Source organism: Gobius niger (genome assembly GCF_951799975.1).
Source record: "Gobius niger genome assembly, chromosome: 21".
NCBI lineage: Eukaryota > Metazoa > Chordata > Actinopteri > Gobiiformes > Gobiidae > Gobius > Gobius niger.
The window spans coordinates 13,979,915-13,999,177 of record NC_136872.1 but is presented as its reverse complement, the minus strand read 5'-3'; the positions used below and the strand labels follow the sequence as shown (position 1 = coordinate 13,999,177).

At 41.7% G+C, this 19,263-nt stretch overlaps 1 protein-coding gene across 3 annotated transcripts in view; it reads left to right on the top strand.

Annotated features, from left to right (window-relative positions):
* Positions 1 to 449: 449 nt before the first annotated feature.
* usp53a (ubiquitin specific peptidase 53a) overlaps positions 450 to 19,263 on the top strand; it is a 34,642-nt gene continuing 15,828 nt past the window's right edge. Inside the window, exons 1-5 of one of the 3 annotated variants that reach the window (XM_079580339.1) lie at positions 450 to 739; positions 15,565 to 16,037; positions 16,617 to 16,709; positions 16,792 to 16,926; positions 17,557 to 17,667. In XM_079580339.1, the coding sequence (XP_079436465.1) occupies positions 15,894 to 16,037; positions 16,617 to 16,709; positions 16,792 to 16,926; positions 17,557 to 17,667 (483 nt within the window). In that variant the 5' untranslated portion in view covers positions 450 to 739; positions 15,565 to 15,893. Of the gene's footprint in view, positions 740 to 6,671; positions 6,852 to 9,921; positions 9,937 to 15,564; positions 16,038 to 16,616; positions 16,710 to 16,791; positions 16,927 to 17,556; positions 17,668 to 19,263 lie in introns of those variants that run through there. The other 2 variants (XM_079580338.1, XM_079580340.1) reach the window with 2 other exon arrangements.

The following is a 19,263-nucleotide window of genomic DNA, read 5'->3' as shown; positions in this document are numbered from 1 at the left end:
GACCAAGTGCTGAATAGAAGGAGAGACGGCACGAGAGGTCGACTGTCACTGCTCTCTGAAGTAATGTGTTGTCAGGATACTTCGAACTTTCCACTGTAGTATTGCAGGTTTGGCAACGCAAGTAGCTATTGGTAACAGGGGGAATAATGGTAAACGCGATGTTTGCAGTGGGCAGTTAAAGGTCCTATGTAAATTGTACATTGTTTGTGTCCTGTATTGTTCCCCGAGCATCTGGTGCTTACTGTCTTCACCCCTCCCTCCCTCTTTCTATCTCTTTCCCTCCTTCCATCCCTCTCTCCTTTGTGCATTACACTGTAGTCCCATTGCTCTCCATCTGCACACTCAGCCCAGAACAGCCTTCTGTGCTGCACTGCTGACAAACACACCACTGCTTCAAACGTTGACCCGCACGACCGCCCGGCCCAGTGCCCACCAAGGACTAACAGTTTTCACGAGTAAAGTTGGATGCAAATTTGAACTGAGGTCAACCAAGGGAAGTAGATTACATGAGCAAACGCAGTAGTAGCAATAGTCATAAGTCCAGCTTCCAGTGAACTTGTGCACAGCAGGTGGAATCACTAAAAATACAAGTGAAAATCAGCCTCTTTGGAGTTCAGGGGTTAAAGGGCGGCGCTGGGTTCCCACCGAGGGCACGCGGGGCACTGCATTCCAGTGCCAGACTGAGATGGATTTTGCTCAAGTGTTATGCCATGAGGAACATCTTTTTACAGACATGAAGGTGAGGAAAAGTCAGACGTGCAATTCATCAACATAATGTGGATATTTTACAAACTCATGCTGAGTGTTAGAATAACTCAATACAGTGAATTCAAAGGACATTTTAATAGGGTAGTACTTTTGTTTTTACTGATTGCTGGTGTTCAGCTACTACTTTTACTGTGATTTGGGTAATGCATTTGCAGTATCAGCACTTTTTCATGATAACCTCTACTTATTCCCCATCAGCCCTTAACAGTGATTGTAAAGTGCATGGGTTAACTACATTGTGCTGCTCCGCTAACCTCCTCTATAGGCTCTAGGATGCACTCGAGTCTAAAGTAATTAGCCCTGGTGGACAAATGAACATTGCAGATTGTATTTCTGTTTACCTTCGAGGACCCACAGAGACCAATTACTGCGTGAATCCAGCCCATGGCCCTTACCTCGGAGGGGGCCATCTATTGTCCTGGCAGCTCGATGTGTGTTCACCTCCTGTTTTAGCTAATGGACAGGTTAACATTATTAGCCTTATGTCATTACTGCATCAGTAATCACCAGAAGTTTTGAATAACCCCAGTACGGACAGAAAATGTATGATGTCAGAGGATTCAGAATTCTTTCTTTCTTTCTTTCTTTCTTTCTTTCTTTCTTTCTTTCTTTCTTTCTTTCTTTCTTTCTTTCTTTCTTTCTTTCTTTCTTTCTTTCTTTACTTATTTTTCTAACAAAATTGAAACTGGTCAGAAATTATAAATATTAATATTCCTACAACTCTCTCATGAATGTAGGCTAGTTGATAATAGTTAACCAAATGTAAATGAAACCAATGAGAACCTGTTTCATTCAGTTTGCAAAAAAAAAATTTTTTTAGATAAGTGGATTTTTCCTAGTTAGCTTGCTAGTCTATTATAAGTTGACTCTTACTGTTTATTTAGGCTTATAAGTTAAAGGCAGGTCCCGAAACTCCACGTTGTGAGAACCTCTGCACTAGATATACTGAGTATCGCAGTGACCTACTAGTTGAAGTATTCTGGCAGCCTTTCTTGTAAGGAAAAGGACCGGTATTTGTGTGTTGTCAGAATGACTGAGCATTACTACAATCCCAGCATGCCTCTGCAGCAAAGCTGCATTTCAAAACACTCTGCGGCAGCCAATCAGAGGGGAGCATCCGTCTGTCCAGGGGAAACCACATCTTCGCTGCTCATCTATATTCCTGGTTGTTTGACCCCTGTCCACCTCCCTGAACCTCTCTCTTTGTTTTACAGCACAAAAAACAGATGACATAGGCATCATTTTTGTTGGCAATCGACCACGTTACATTAAGTCTGGAGAGCAGCCAAGAGGTGACGGTGATGTATTTGAGTGCTGCTGTGCCGTATTTGTGCAAGCTGGAGCACCATGTATACAATCATGTCAGCACCAATCCACTGTTTCAGCTTCCAAACAAGAGAACAGTTCACTATCTCTACAAAATATGTTTGTGTGATGTAGATTTACAATCATTCATGTCTATACAGAATCAGTAATGTCTTACCGCCACACATTGGTTGCAGGTTGGGGCTGTTGACTCACTACTACAACTTCTAGTACTGAAATTACATTTTCTTGATGATTTTCTTGAGTAATATTGTTCCCAAATTATCTCTTACAGTCTGTTTTAAACACAGTCTCTTCTACTTGGGGAGGAGTCTGCAACATTTTTGGATCCAAAAAGCAAATTCTTCTAAGAAATACTATCTCTATAAAGAGTCAAAATTTCATTTCTGTGTTTAAAGGAACAGGCCACCGTTTTTCCATACTGAGATATGTTCTTACCAGAGCTTAGACGAGTTGATGCGTACCTGTCTGGTCTTTGTACAAACCCTCAGTCACGCAAAAAGACCAAAGATGTTGTTAGCATTTAGCCTCTCCTCCTCTCCTCTGTGGGGTTCTCTATGGGGTCCTCTATAGTTTACAAAATTAAACATGTCAATTTTCTAAGCGGATAAAACGGGGTACTATATTGTAAGGCGTAGTCACACCTTAGGAGCACTTCGACGTCCGCGCAGTAAAGTGAAGAAATGCTCCTAAGGTATTTACAATATAGTACCCCTTTTTATCCACTTAGAAAATCGACATGTTTAATTCTGTGTAACTATACTTGATTGAAGCGTCATCAACCAAATGACAGATTAAAGACTAAAGCAGTCTTACCTTGACCATCTTTCACTAAATGGCCAAGAGCAGAACTACTGTAAAGAGTCAGATTTCCAGACCACCTTTCATATTTGCTTTGTGCTATAGTGTTACTGAAAACCAAGCCCATTCCATTTCAAATCGCATCTTTGTCGGAAGCCGTTTCATTTACCTTCAGCAACCCCTGCACCTGTCCCTATATATTGTGGCATTGAAGTGCATCTAATATCTTACGTAACAACAGACTATTCACCGCAGGTTGGTTCCTCATTTGCTGTAATTCAATAGCGACACAACAACGGGCGAAAACACACCGGCAGTACCTTCAGCAGGTTTTTTGAAAAGGCAGATTAACATGAAGGTGGGAAGCTGTGATTATCAGAGTCACCGTTAGTCAACAAACATCCCTTTTGGCGTTTGTCGGTACAAGCGCTTCCATTTTCGACAACGGTTCTGGCTCCCCGATGTTCTTGACCTTTAAGAACCATCGTGGTTGTTATAGCAGTAGCACCAATGGCACTGCAGGCCTGAAGCAGTAAAGTAGTGACAATAACTTAAGTAGCTAATGTAGCAATAATGAATAGAGTTTTGTATCTTAAGACTGTACTTCACAACACCCACAATGCCTATTAATACAATCGAACTGCCGTTTTTTGGACTAACAAAAGCAGAAAGTATCGAAGCAAGTGTTCCATTCCCTATGGCAAAATGTACAGTAGCCATAGATTGGAATGTCCTGGTCCCATGCTATAAATATCCTGCTTTGAATCACACTTGACACTGTGATGGGATTTAGCTGTTCAGTGACCCAATAAAAGCAATCAATAACTCTGTTCATCATTTTAAAGCACAAGGGCCTACATTATCATAAAGCCAGCGCTACGCCAGAATAAAACAATAGTGTTAAAAGTCAGCGGGGGTAAGATTTGCGGTGTGAGCCACTGTATAGTCTGGAGTCTGTTCCCTTTGTTCAGCAGAGCCCATGCTGTTCTCTGGAGCGGTCTGAAGGTGAGGAGCATGGGGCACTGGCACCAATACTCAGCAGGATTTTCACTCTAGGTATTGTGCACAGAGCTGGCAAAGTCCTGCTCATGTCTGAATGAATCGATGGTTAAAATGCCCTTCAAGTGAATTCAGTTGGTAAGATCAGCCGGTGTCTGACTTTGAGAGATGGAGCAATCAAAGTGCTGCCTCGTAATTTGGACCAAAGTTATTATTTTGAGGCTTGCTCTTCAGTTTGCACTTAAACTAACTCAAATCTTGCTTTTTGGACCATGACCCAGACCTGAACTCCACAAAGGCTGGAGCCATCAGTGTTCCTTTGTTTATTTTAAGATTTTAAACTGCACCCTAATCTTGCTGTGTCGCTCAACAAATTATCTTGACTCGATGAAGTCGTATTTTGTATATAACTGGCTTGTACTAGACCTCAGCAAAACCTCTCCTGAAATGCATGCATCTGGGGCAAAAAGGTCAATCAACAACCTAGAAATTGATATCTTGATTGACATGTGTGTGTAGATCTATCTAAATCTATGTGTTTTGGACTGAGTTTTTGTAGCTGGGGGCCCTAGTGGGACGTTCGGATACATAATGGGGCCACGACTCTCTGGACTTGAGCAATTCATATTTCATTATATACTCATGTATTAATGCTCCTTAATCTGGCATGTTTAATATGCAAACGGCAAAGTGAATGAAGATAAGAAATGAAATGAAATATTTGTACAATCTTAATGTATTTTGTGACACAGTCGAGAAAGGTAAATCCAACACCTTTCGGCACAAATTTGGACTTTGGACTCACCCAGTAATTTTCAGACTTTTCCGCAAATGTCATCAGTCAGTGCAGTGAATTTTAACTGGCGCTGACGCGGCTCGATTTGTCCGATATAGAAGAGATAGATGGCCAGCTGTCTCCCAAGGTCAGTGGAAAAAAAAGTTTGCATTTGGAAAGACCTTATATGGCTGAGTTATCAAATCTATAATTTATGGCAGATCTAATATGTTCAATGGCAGAGCTTCAAAGCTAGTGGGGGGACATCATAAAATGGATGTATGGGAGCTCGCCGCAGCCTGGTCATGAGAGTGCAGGAGGATATATTATTTTAAATGTACACAGTTTTCCATAAAGTACATGAACACTCAAGTCAGAGTCTTTAAATCACTTCTTAAGAGGAAGCATTATATGTCCCTCGAGGAAATCCGTGCAAAGGGAAATTCTATTGTCTCTGTAGAGGACTTAAGTACTTCCCTTTCACTGAGAAAGCCTGGACTAATTTGATATACTGCCCCCTTAGACCGCTCTCTTGATCTGTACATCGTGTTTCCTGTGTCCTGATGAATGATCTTTGATTTTACAAAGCAATATTTATCCAGCTTGGGCTGATTTTTCCTCTGTGCCGTTGAACATGTGCCAATATAAGCTTTGACATGTCAACTTAGAGGAGTCATAAATGTCCATTTTGAATAGGCCTTATATTCATGACTGCCATGTGTGAAGTGAACAGGTCTGCTCGTCGCTCTGTCCACTTCTCACTTTCCATAAACAAGTACAGCCTACATGGCAAATATGTTGCTCAGATATCATTGTAGTGAATACAGACTCTTGTGAAGTTGTGGTTATCTGGCATTTTGAACATTTATTTAGTTCATCTAAAACCCTGATACGCCAGCTTAAGTAACCAATGTCACTGGTTTCTAATAGGGCTAGAAGGGGGTCCTGGACTGGACACGGAATGAATTATGTGTACACTGTAGCGCTTGGAAGAACTTGTCAAACACAGGTTTGTGAAGCACAATACAAGTTTATTTATTGTTCACAAATGATTATTATCAAACTGCATATGACAGGTTTTAATACTTTTGAAAATATGACTTATTTAAAAGGATAACATCAGTTGCATAATTATCATTTTTAATGAGGAAATGTTGGGCAGGAAACTTATTTTTAAGCTGCTGACAAGAAGTGACATAGAAGAAATATAATTGTGTTAACTATGTTTTCGCCAAAAATGTGTCTAATGTGTCATATGCGCTTTAAGACTATGGAGTGCACTCACCCAGGCACAATAGGCTAGAGCAAATGATCTTGTTTTGTTACATTATTTACTCTTTGAATCTATAAAGTTGTGGCAACAGGTTATTTCTTTGGTCGAAGGGGAACTCTTTTTAACAAGTGGCAACACCTCCTCACCCCATCACAAGTGCTACCAGCAGCGGCACTTATATGGCCAAATTCTCCTTTAACCGAATTGTTTTCCTTTGCCTCACCACATACATTTTCAAAATACATTTCTTTTTAACTATAAGAGAGTTGTAAACTCACGCAGCACGGTGGATAGTGGGCTGCAAACTGCAAAGCCCTGCACCATAAAGCAACATTAACGAGCCTGCCAGTCGCGCACAGACTTGGCGCTTGCTTGGCTCTCCACAGTGCGCACGAGTGTGTGTATGTGCATGTTGGAGTGGAGGGAGGGGGGGGCAGCGGGGGTGTAACTGCATGGCAGACTGCAGTAAATACAGTGTGGAGAAGGCGGGGTTTGACATGTCGGCTCTGAAAACATGCTCCAATCCAGTATTTCAGGTGGCCAAGTCGCTGCGCGAGGGATCGTTGCTGCTCACTACCGCCGCCGCGCATCAGCGAACTGCAGCGAGAGGAGTGACCACACTACAACACGTTTCCAAACCCGGGATACACACTACTGCAAGTGGACGGACTGCGCTGTTGTTTACGCTGGGGATTTAAAAGCGAAAGGCAGAGAAGGGAGTTTGATCGCCGGGAAGAGAAGAGTTTTCTGGCTAATGTTTGGTCCCGGTATTTGCCTGAAGTGTGCGTTTCTATCAGATCACTGCTCCTTCTTCCAGGTTCCTCCCCCCCCTTCGAAACTCAACCAAGAACTCTTCTCCTGAACATTGGAAAAGGATATTTTGGCTCACGGATTTACACTAAGTCAAGCGTAAGTGAACTGACACACTGTTGTGTCACTTTATTTCTCATCACATTGTGTTGATTTGGACTTGGAGCCGCGCGTGGGCTGGAAACTTAGCCTCTTGCCTTTGCACAGGTAAGACGGAAACCAGGTAGCCTAGTGAGCCAACTAGCGTTAGCCTAACTTAGCACACCTGTCACTAACCTAAGATAAGACGTTTTAATCGAAATAAAAAACATTTACTGGCAATATCTATGTTATCAAGTTGGTTCTAAACATCTTTATAGTATATTTCTACGATTACATGAAAAATACCAAATTTCCCAGTCGTGTTTATGTTAGCAACTCGTGATTAAATATTAACAAAGAGCGAAAAGTCTACGTGCCGTCACGTCGTGCTAAAAACAAAGCTTCGCACGACGTAGTTTCTGACTTTATTAAAGCTGAAAAAATCAATCAATGACTTCTTCACATTCACATGTTGACTGTGAACACGTGCAGAACAATTGTGTTTTAATAGGAGATAAGAGAATGGGAGATAGTGGCTGACCCACATTAGTCTAGAAATAAGATAATGCATTTTGCTTATTAGGTCATCAGAAACAAATGACATTATACTACACTGATGAAAAACTATTAATTAAAAATAAAAATAAAATAACTGGAGGCAATGTGATATTTGAACTTAAAAATACGTATTGGCAACTATTAAAAGTCCCCCAGCAAAAAACAAAACAACAACAACAACAAAAAAACAGATTTTCATTCTTCTCTTTTGCAAATAGACATGCTTTAAGTGCTGTTAGTTTATTCAGCTATTGGACAACTTTTAGCAAATCTGTGCAGGAAATATTCAAAAACACTTTTGTTATGCAGGCAAGATGGTCCTTCCATAATATGATAAATAAAATAAAGAGACAAGCTGCATCATGCTTACAAGCCATTCAACACTACTAAGCAATAGTTCAAGATATTGGCTGTCACTGTGCAGGTATGCTGATCAACCCGTTACGTCTCTGTTGTTGTTGCGTTATTATTTGAGTGCGTTGTGCAATAGCAGCAAATGAGGAAATCTACTGATTGTGTCTTTTCGCTGAATTATTGCTACTATTGCTACTGTAGTTAGGCAATTTTTACAAAATGTACTGATCGGATTGAGTTATGAGCAAAGGCCTTGATGTCAATACGTCAGCCCCATTGACGCTGTCAGTAAATGCATCACTGTGGTCAAGAAGTAAATGATAGGAGTATTTTTTTTTAATAAGGACTTTTTAAAAATGTAACCCAAACACTGGAGGGAAGAAGGTAGTCTGCTGTGTTCTGTTCTGCTATAGTAGGGGGCAGGGTCTTGGGGAGTATGTGCTGGCTGGCTTGTTCTCCCCAGTTGTCCAGAGTAAGAATAATGGGTGAGTCAGCGCGGTGTGCATGACCTGAGCACTTTCACAGCAGTGGAGTGCAATGCCCATGTGCTGGGAAGTGGCCTCACTGGAGAGCAGGAAGCCTTCGCAGGAAGTGACCAGCATTGTTACCAGTGAAGTCTGACATGTACGCAGCAGTCCGCCGGGAGCTCGGCTTGTGTGAAGTTGGACTGTTTGGTTTAGGGCTTGGGTCAACATGCCACTGCAACTCAGAAAAGTTAAATAAACCAAGATTCCAGCGTGTACAGAACCGCGGGTAAAGGTGCAGCGATGTGAGGGGATTTTTGCTACTAGTAAAGAATAATATACAACTTGCTGTTCTATTGCTTTTTCACCATTTTTAAAAGTTCATATGAAGCTCGGGACTGAACTAACAAACCGAAGAACATTAGCTCAAACAATTTAAGGATGTAGGTTAATGAGTAGACTTTTATTGGTGTGGTCAAGAATCCTGCTGCCTGTTTTGCTGTTATACTTATATGGATATTGAGCTTGAACTTTTGCATTATGAGTCACACCTCGGAGAATGTCAAATGACTGTATCCAAAATAAGCCTTTTTTTTTTTTTAGCCTTGAAAATACACAGTTACCAAACCATGTGTCATTTCATATAACACTGTGAAAGCAGGTGCACGAATGCGGTAAACTATAAAAGTCTATGATGACAAAGTTTATAGTCAGTTAAGCTTTTAAAAAAACGGCCTTGACCACTCTCTAAAGCTAAACCAGCATAAGAGAGTAATTCCACCAAGAATCTAGTTCAGATTTTTCTTGCCGTTATCATGGCAACTGTGGCCCGACATTCCCGGCTAATTATTTTGTATAAGTGTCAAAATGTGTCATGTTTTGAAAAGTACAGGTAGCGCTGAAGTTTTTTTCCCCCACAGTCGAGCTTTCTTCCACTGTTTTTGGAGTGGCTTATGTTATATGGCGAAATTGTATTTAGCGCAATATCGGCATACATGATATTTAAAGCAATTCTAAGTAACTTGTTTACCTTGGTCAATTCTTTTCGTAGTCCCTCAAGGGGTTGCAACTTGACTGCCACCGGACCGGAGCCACCAACTAATAGAATCACGAAGAAGAAGCTAACAGGCTAACGGGCAAAGCAAACTGCGTGCTAGCGCCTCTTTAAACAGTATTTACAGCCAGGTTTGAGTGAAAAAAAATGTTTCCATTGTGTAATTGGATGTACAAAATCCCTCTCTCCCTTCGCCTTTTCTGTCGCCGTAGTATTTACTCTCACGGACAATTAATACGTTAAAAAATCGCAACTTGCTACGACACCTGCAGTTGCGCTTATGGCCTCTGCCCATCTAGAACAAACAGAACCCAAAACAGCTCTTTTTTTCCTCTCGTATGTTGCAGCAATAGTGTTTTTGTCTTTTATGAGATACAAAAACAGAAACTGAGCCAAGACGGTGAGCACCAGCGTGTGGAGACTGGGAGTGTTGTCGGGTGTAATCCCCAGCAAGCAGAGCCATTCATCAGCCACAGCAGACGAACATGAGGGAAGTCTCCGAGCTGTCACTGCACCAGTTCAACATAAAGATCGATCGATCCGCAGCCAGAAAAAGTGCCCGTAATTGCATAATGGAATCACGCGTAGTTGAGTCACGCCATCTATTTACCACTGACATCAGTCGCTCCCTTTTATGGAAATACACGATGTCGGGACGTTTTATTTACATATGGTTAAGTATACTTCATTCAGTCATTAGTCGGTTGTGTAGTTCTCTGCATCATCACCATATCTGTCATCGCACCAATGAACAACGAAACCCAATTAAAGCCTGAGCTAATATCCCCGACTAACCTTAACAAAACAGAATGACCTAAATACTTTAACTTGCAGTTGCAACAATAATGTTTCTGTATTCTGCCCCTCCCAAAGTCTTAATGTAGGACAGTAATCTGCTCTACAAACAAACCGTGTCATGTGAAGCAGGTGGAAATATAAATAAATATATATTTCTTTCATAGATTTCCTGTTAGTGTAATGTTAAACCAAAGGAATTAGCGTTCACACGGAAGATACTGTTTGTCAGAAGTGAGTTCTGCGTCTGTGTTTTGTTTTTTGTTTTGGCTAATGCTAACTTTATGGACTATGCAAACCTTCGCCCATAACAGATGATTTCTGTTTTGACATTCTGCATATTAGATCTTCTGTGAGCTGAAGAAGGGAGGAAACTGAGGCACTGAAAAAAAGTTAAAATGGCCTTATGACCAGTTGATTAAACATTACCTCTGCTCTCCTGCAGACTTTGTTTTCTTCTTTTATTAGTTTTTGCATTTCACCAAGCTGTTACAAAGTAAGTAAGTGCTTTATTTATTATTATAAAGATGCGTTAGATCTTAGCACAGCCAAGTTTTCTCAATGCAGTGACCAGACTATTGTTTCCCATCTTCAGAAATATTTGTTCTGCAGTTCTCTTGAGTCCGCAACATAAATTTTCTACACTGTCCCGACGGAGGATGTGAAATTCAGCAGAAAACTCAAAACAAAAAGCTTAAATCATGCCCGCCTCTGTTTACCTCGTCTACATATTGAACGATTGTGACTCAATTTGGTCCAGATTGATTCATCAGATGCTCGGAGGATTACCTCATAAAGCAGATCGATTGAATCAGTTTTAATGAGGCAATCCATCAACGGACGCGCTAATGGCTAAATGATATCATCCCACTCCCCATGTCTTCACACCAGTGCTGTCCGCACGCGTCTCTCCAGCTCCCCGGGCCCGTCCAGCTGCCCGCGCGCTAAACACTCTTTAGTTGATTGCTTTAAGCTGCTAGCCTGAGCGTTTTATGTGAGGAGGTTAAGGAAATCAGGACTAGCACAGTGCGGGACAAGTCTTAAGACAGGGCTTTGAAGACTGGAGGTCAGGTTGCCCTATGTACTGTTTAAAAAGTTGACGTTCAAAACCTTTTGTGATCAGAATAGAGGCTAATGATGTTTCAATTTGTTCATCTCTTTTGTGCGAGAACCTGGTGACTATTGTATGATTTCCTCCTGTCCTAAGTCCATGCCTGGGCCATATCTTGTAACAAGTTAGTGTTTGGACTTTTCTTCACCTAACAAACTACTCTCAAGTCGGTGCGAAAATCTGTTTAACACTTTTCTCAACTTCGCATTCTTGCCTTGACCCCGATTCCTCCCAAGTAGCTTGTTTCGTCAGAGTCAAGTAAATAAGATAAGATACACCGTCATGGTTAGTTTTCAGTGGTGTCAAGCAATAAAAAGCGGCGCCCTTTCAAAGCCTAAAACGTCTTCCTCCCGTCATTTGTTGTCAGTCAAATTTGTGGCGTTTGAAGAAAAAAGCCGATTGAAGCAGCTGTGAGTAACTGTAGCCGAGCACTGGAGTAGGAAGGGTGTCAACAGGCGTCTTGGCTTACATTAGCTAATGATGTAAACTTGGCTCCGTGACAACCTCGCGGTCCGCCAATTGAGTCATTTTCCCCGACCTGGGTACTTTATCAACACTAAAGCAGATCTTTCACATGCCTGCAATTAATTCAAATTAACAATGATGGAGGCACTTTGTATTTTGCTGGATTAGATGGTATGAAATTTTAAAACGTGTGATTTTGATGATTGAACATCGAGTTGAGATTGGGCACATTCTCAACATGTCCACTGAAATAATAACTACTAAACTAATCTTATTTGGCTGGAACCTGCATTTCAGAACATGTTTGTAGAGATCCACAGAATAGGATTATACGATTTTGCAATTTTCTTGACCAGTATTGCGAATGTGATTTACATTATGCAAATTTAACTTTTGGCCATCATGTTATTAACTGAAATATGAGTTCACTATCTCACTTCAGGAGTCATTTCAGAGCATGTAGGGGGTCTAAACTACAGGGTTTGTACATGATGAGATTCCACGGAAAACTAATATTTTATAGTTTACAGAGGATATTCGAGATTGTAGGATCCGGCTCGAAGGACCAATATTCGAGGTAACATATGCGGATTTTCTGGATTCTTCATCCACTCAACACTCTTATAAAGGAGCGAATTCGGACACATGAAGCTTTAATGTAGCTTCAATCTGTTGCAAATATCTGATGATCTCTGTCACAGATGCAGACAACTGCCCAACTGAACCAACCAACCAGAAACTCCCCCCACCAACTATTATAGAGAATTTATCACAGTAGATGTTATAGCTTTAAAAATATTAAGCGCCATTAAAATAGCCATTTTGAGTAATTTGCAATTAGCCAAGAACCTCCTGTCAGATTATCCAATAGAAAATGTTCTGGAAAATAATTAGCTGTTAGTTCTATCCTCCCATAATCTGACCAAAGCAGTGTTTAGTTTGTAAAGCGAGTTGTCCAAAAGGAAGCTCTGTATTATTTTGTGGTGCTGACAAATGATGCTCTCTGCCCCACAGCAGCAAAGTATCATCTTTTACAATGATGTCAGGGAACTGTAGTCAGCGAGTGCCAATTTCACTTGGAAACAGAGCGGCCTTAACCTAAGTGAGGCTGGCAGCTTTTCAAGAGGGAACCCATAATGCAATAAGTGTCCGGGGACGCCAAAAGGGAAGCCATGTGCTGATGCGCCGTTGTCAGCAGTTCACGCAATCCAATATCAACTCCGGCTTCATTTCTGACTGCATCATACTCGCCTTCAATTACGTATTGAAGGTGATGTGCTACTCCTGTGGCCCTGAGCAACACGTTAGCAATGGTATTAATTTACTCTTTGTTTTTGTTTTTTTCCCACAAATGTTGGTAGGCTAGTGAATGGAAATAACTTAAAATAAATAACTATCCATCCATCCATCCATCCATCCATCCATCCATCCATCCATCCATCCATCCATCCATCCATCCATCCATCCATCCACCCAGCCACCCAGCCACCCAGCCACCCAGCCACCCAGCCACCCACTCACCCACTCACCCACTCACCCACTCACTCACTCACTCACTGTTGGTCTCTCATAAGGGGTTTCTGAACCGCTCTTGGTCTGACCCGTCAACTAGAACCTGTTTGCCATGGGAAGACCCTACCAGGGACACGAAGTCCCCGACAACAGAGCTCCCAGGATCATTCGGGTGCACAAACTCCTCCACCATGTTAAGGTGGCGGTTCCAGGAGGGGATTAACTAGATATCTGTTACTAAACAACTTTTAATTATACTTATATATCACCACTGATATAAGGAGGTGAATGGAGAATTTCCCCCTGATTTAAAGGCACTCTACATCATGCTTATAGCTTTTCTGTAATACTTGCGACACTAACATGAAGCAATATCCAGAAGCCTATACCATATTACATGTCCAGACCTGTGCGCCCTGTCTGACTAAGATTTAGGTGGGTTCAGTGTACAGTTTTCCACTTGCCCCGCAGCGCCGCAGCTAATCCCACAACAGAAACTCATAAGAAACTCCAGGCTTAGTTTTACACTCGGAATGCTGTTGCCATGGAGGTCAGTGGCAAAGTACATTTGCCCACAGTAGCATATTTACCGGCACTTAATGTACACTGCTGTTGTGATGACGCAAATGGATAACAAATAGGATTAGATCTGGGTGTACTTTATGGCTACACTATCAGTTCTCCTCTGAGGATTCCTGACATACCAGGAATAGAACGCTGTCAAACTGGTTTTGGCTGAAACCTTGAGTGGCTTTTGAGGCTATCAAGTGAAGAAAACTAGGCCTTTGCCAGTTCGCAGGTGGTTGGCTGTGCACATGCATTTGCCCCGCACTACACTCATTGACACCAATGCTTTTCCAGAAAAAGGGTGTGAACTTTGTCCCAAAACAACATTGTAGGCTTTTTTACAGGAGATGTATTGTGCAAAAAAAAATCCCGGCCATATTGTAATTGTGTCCAGCCATAGTCTACCCCTATTAGTTGGGCCAGAGTTGTAGATTTTCTTAATATCAGTTTGTGTAGGTGGAAGGGAGTATGAGTCAGTAGTTGGCAAATAAGGAGGAATTGTTCATCGCTCCTTTTTTTTTCTACTTCTCTGGAGAAAAAAAAAGGTCACACTGTCAGAATTGGTTCAGTTTTCCAAGAAACCCACAATGCAGCGGCAACATGATTCCAGTTCACCTAACCCTGGCCGGCCACATCTCACAAAGCTTCAGCACTAGCGCTAATCCACTGCTGCACTGTGTTAGGAGTAAAAGATTGTGTTTTTAATGTTTTGTAAAATTGCACCCATTTACAAGGTGGGTCAAACGGGCATTCTTTTGTGGTGAGAATAACACAATAACAACTCAAATTGCTTTCTAGAAATGTAAACACGATTCTTGGAAATCCATTATGCTTTTATTGTGTAAAACTTGAACTGCATTGTGTAGTAGTAAAACCTGCGGGCTTCTTTTAAGGGCTGATCACCTGTTGAAATGAGTTATTGAGCCTAATGTTTAATCAATTTATGTTTAAAGTGTCTGCCGTTTTAGCTGTGGGCTATGTTAGATGTTTTTCAAGCTAGTACTCGGTCCCCCTGATCATCTTGCCAGGTAAATGAATGGTCAGTGGTCAATAGCTGCTGCACTGAGGCTTCAACTGCATATAAACAAGCAGGTCATGTTTATCTAATGGGAGAAGAGGTCTTTGCTAGTGAGTGTGATGTTGGTGCACTCCTGTACAGCTGAGAGCTATTCCAGTGTAGGCTTCAGCTGTTAGTTAATAAATAAGCTTATGGTCATAATAGTTTTCTGGTTTGCTTGGGAGATTTTTTTTTTTTTGCCATGTTACAGTGTTTTCTCATCAAAAACTATTCTTAGCAACACGGCGACCCCCAAACATCTCCTCCTGAGGTCCTACGTATCAGAGAATTGTCTTCCTAATTTCTCAACCATTTGTTAAACTCGATCCACTCACGGCGAAGTAAAAACACTTGTCATAGCTTCACTACAGCCATGCGTGCGGAGCATTATGTTTTTCTTTTCTTTTTTTTTAAACAGCTGCACAGCAAAGGGGAGCAAGAGGAGGAGGGAGAAACTACTGGATATTTTGTTTCATCGGTTTTAAATCAATATAGCGGGCTCGAAGACAGTGGTTCCCAAAGTGGGGGTTGGGACCCCTTGGGGGGTTGCATAGCTTTGAGTTTTTAGCATATTTTTGAGTGTAAAACAGTGTATAATTTGTGAAATCCATTCAAATATTAAAGTTTAAAGTTGTTTACGTGTCAATTTTTTGGGTCACAGCCAAAAGTGTTTGGGATCCCCTGCTCTAAGATTATTATAAAAATGTGTTTGACATTATTACCACATACCTGCAAAAAGCACAATACCCCGTCTTTAAATAAAAACTAAACTTGTGTGTTTTTATTTTCCACAGTGTGGCCTTATCCGTCAAAAATGTCTTCATGAAACGCTGCAATGGATTCGTGTTGGAGAGAGAAGACGAGGCTCAAACTAAACTGGAAAACTTTACCCAAACGTAAAACTGGAATTATAATACTTTAAGGTTTTGGTCTATATATATTTTTTTTTCTACAATTATTTTGGAAACCATTTTTTTGGACAAACTGTTTCACCATGAGCTGCAGCACTGGACCAGAGGCCCATGTGTAGCCGGGTCACGGCTGTAGCTAGTGGAGTCACTTAGCCACACGCCGCCCTGCGCTCCCGTTGTCCCGCCGTCCCGTCGGTGGACCCCAAAAACCAATGGCATGGGCCAAGTTCTTCAGGCGGCCGGGGGGCAACCTGGGGAAGTCATACCAGCCCGGGAGCATGCTGTCCCTGGCCCCCACCAAAGGACTGCTGAACGAGCCGGGCCAGAACAGCTGTTTCCTCAACAGCGCCGTGCAGGTAATCCAATCACCGTATTTATGCGGCGCATTTCACAGCACGGCCCTCGAAGGTCCTTGTTTTGATTCACATGTTAAAGGAGTTTGTGTGGTGTTTGTTCTCTTGTCATTAACTGTTTTGTACTTGCATTCTGTTGCCTCATCAGTAGTTTTAATTTTCCATTTCTCAAGGCTTAGTCAGACTCTAAATGCACACACCGTACTGTGAGTTAGTTGAAGGTTGCTGATGACTTGTGGGAAGTGGTTAGTTCATTAGTCCTCCCACTCTGAGGTCACTGCTGCTCAGTGACTCGGTGACTCAGTGGCTGCCCACGAGCTGCTTCAAGACGACCGCAGCTCCTGGCTTTGTTATTGGACAGCAGCTGTTCTGTTCACATGACCTTCCAAACATTATGCTTTAGGTGTACAACACAACACAACACAAAGAACAGTTACAAATGTACACACTTGCTTTCTTTTTGTGTGAATCCTTAATAAAAGTGACCAAGTTGCTATGTCCGGGTTTTATAATACAACTCTAACTGACTGTAAAGTTCAATGTTTTTTTCTTTTTATTCCTTTTTTTTAAAATCTCTTGCAGGTTTTATGGCAACTGGACATCTTCCGGCGCAGTTTGCGGCAGTTACCTGGCCACTTCTGTCTCGGAGAATCTTGTATATTTTGTGCATTAAAGGTACAGTGATGCCTCTGCTTTGAATAAACTTTATTTATTTTTTATAGAACAGGGATCACCGCTTGTTCTGCTGTCTCCACAGGGCATCTTCTCCCAATTCCAGCACAGTAGGGAGCGAGCCCTGCCCTCGGACAACCTGCGCGTGGCCCTGGCGGAGGCCTTCAAGGACGAGCATCGCTTCCAGCTGGGCTTTATGGATGACGCCGCTGAGTGCTTCGTAAGTTCATGCGCTCCTTTCGTAGCCGCGCGCTGGTTTTGTTTGTCTGTGCACTAAACTGCTGGGGAGGTCATTCAAAGAGCCGGTGTCCCCGGATTCCCCTCCCATCACAGCACACTGCCGCAAAAAAATTGGCATGACAGGTTATATAAGCGCCTCTCTGCTCTTGCATCTGTTGCCATGGCACCAAATGTTAACCAAATCCAATATTTAAAAAAAAGGAAAGGTAAAAAGTCAACACTTTCTTATCTTGCCAAGAAACTTTCATAAATGTAGCATGCTTGGCCAAATAGTTTCTTTTTCACACAATCTTCAAAAAAAACAAAAAAAAAACTCCCACTCTGATCTTTGACCTTGTGCGTTCACCCAGTAATGTATTGGCAGCGAAAATGCCGGAGAAGGAATTTCTGTGAAGGGTCGGCCAGTGTCAGATTAACAGTCCGTAAAGTTGTTCCTGTAACCTTTCCAGCCCCGGTTCCAGCTCCGTTTTCTGAATCGTAAAAAAAACCCGAGTGCTATGTAAAAATTGTCTGGGGGCTCTATTCTCCCCCCTGAAGCCTGCTACATCGCACTGCTTGTTCTCAGAATTGTTTTTCATAAAATAACGACATTCCTTTTGTTATTTCACAGGAGATCATTTTGGAGAGGATCCACATGCATATAGTGCCTGAGGAGGAGAATGCCTGCACCTCAAAGTCTTGTATCACGCATCAGAAGTTTGCTATGTCAATATATGAGCAGGTCAGTTCAAAGTTTAACTTCTATTTAATAATATTACGGCTGTTTATAGGAGACAAAAGCAAATATGTAGTTTAAACAGATCCCAAGCCTAGATGCAAATTCTGTTTGTATGTCACCCTTGTCCCGCAACTGGACTACCATCCAGCTTCATCCGGCTTTGGGGAATTCCCACTAGCCTTTGAGACTTTTTCGAGATGTTCAACACTTTGATTCTGATACTTAAAAGAGTTTTTTTTTTTTTAAGTTCTTGTGACTCAGTATTTGATTGAAACCGTCACAAATTCATGTGACATAATGTGGTTTAATATCCTATAATTATATCCAGTAATTAAATGGTACAGTTAAGTCTTGAGGATATTTTTTAGTTAGTCCTCGAACAACCTAATGTGCTTGAAGTAGCCGTTAAAAGTGGTTTGAAAACTTTCTTAAGCCACAGTATGCAAATTCCCACACACAAGAAGGTATTTACTGTGACAGCCCAGGAAAAAAGGAAGGAAAAGGAAGTTCAAATATTGTGTTGCGGCTTTTGTTATTTCTGCGGTTTCACCCGGCAGTGGTAGACAAAGGGACACACAAAGCCTCCAGTGGTACACAGAGGCACACTCCACTGGGCACATGCATCACTGTCTGGGACACTAGAAATCCAATCAGTCATTTTTCGATACCAGTGGGTCCCGGAGGAGTAAGGAGGGCGTTTCCGCTCAGATTACGCTGCGCGGTGGTGACTGCAGTTTCCGATAAACACATAATTGTATATGGAAGTGTTAAAGAGTAATTTATGACACTGTGCCTTTGCATTCAACAACACAAATTGGCAGCATTTTTGAGAAAGATTCATATTCATAGAAGCAGGTTAAGAGAGTCTAAATAAATAAATGACAGTTATGTGAACTCAGGTGTTGTCAAATTTCAGATCTACTGAACATAACCCTATCGGAACAGCAAGAGTTTTAAAAGGAAATCCACTTCTGTTTTAAAAGCATAGGCTCTTTAAGATTGATGTAACGAGCACACTTTCTTAATTTTAGATCTTTGACTAAGAATGGAACTAATTCTTTTAAATGCTTCAGTAATTTTGCAGCATTACTGACACATTTAAAGCGTACTAAGTAACTTGTTTACCTTAATAAATCATTTCCGCAGTCTCTCTGGGGGTAATACATGTGTTATTGGGATGATTGGGGGTCTTTCATCTCCCTCTGGTGTGTCTGGCCCGAAAACCACAATTACAACTTTCCTGCCTCCGGGTCAGAGCCTCCAATACACACTAATGGAATCACGAAGAAGAAGCTGACAGGCCAACAGGCAAAGCTAACTGCAAACTAGCGCCACTAAAACAGTATTCACAGCCAACAAATTCATGTAATTGGATGAACAATATCCCTTTCTCCCTTTGTCTTTTCTGTCAGCGTAGTATTTACTCTCACGGACAATTGATGAGTAAAAAAACGCAACATGAGTTACTTCTCATGCCTCTAGAGGCCATAAGCGCCACTGCAGGTGTTTTAACATGTCACTGATTTTTATTCATCAATTGTCCGTGAGAGTAAATACTACACTGACAGAAAAGACAAAGGGAGAGAGGGAGTACTTTGT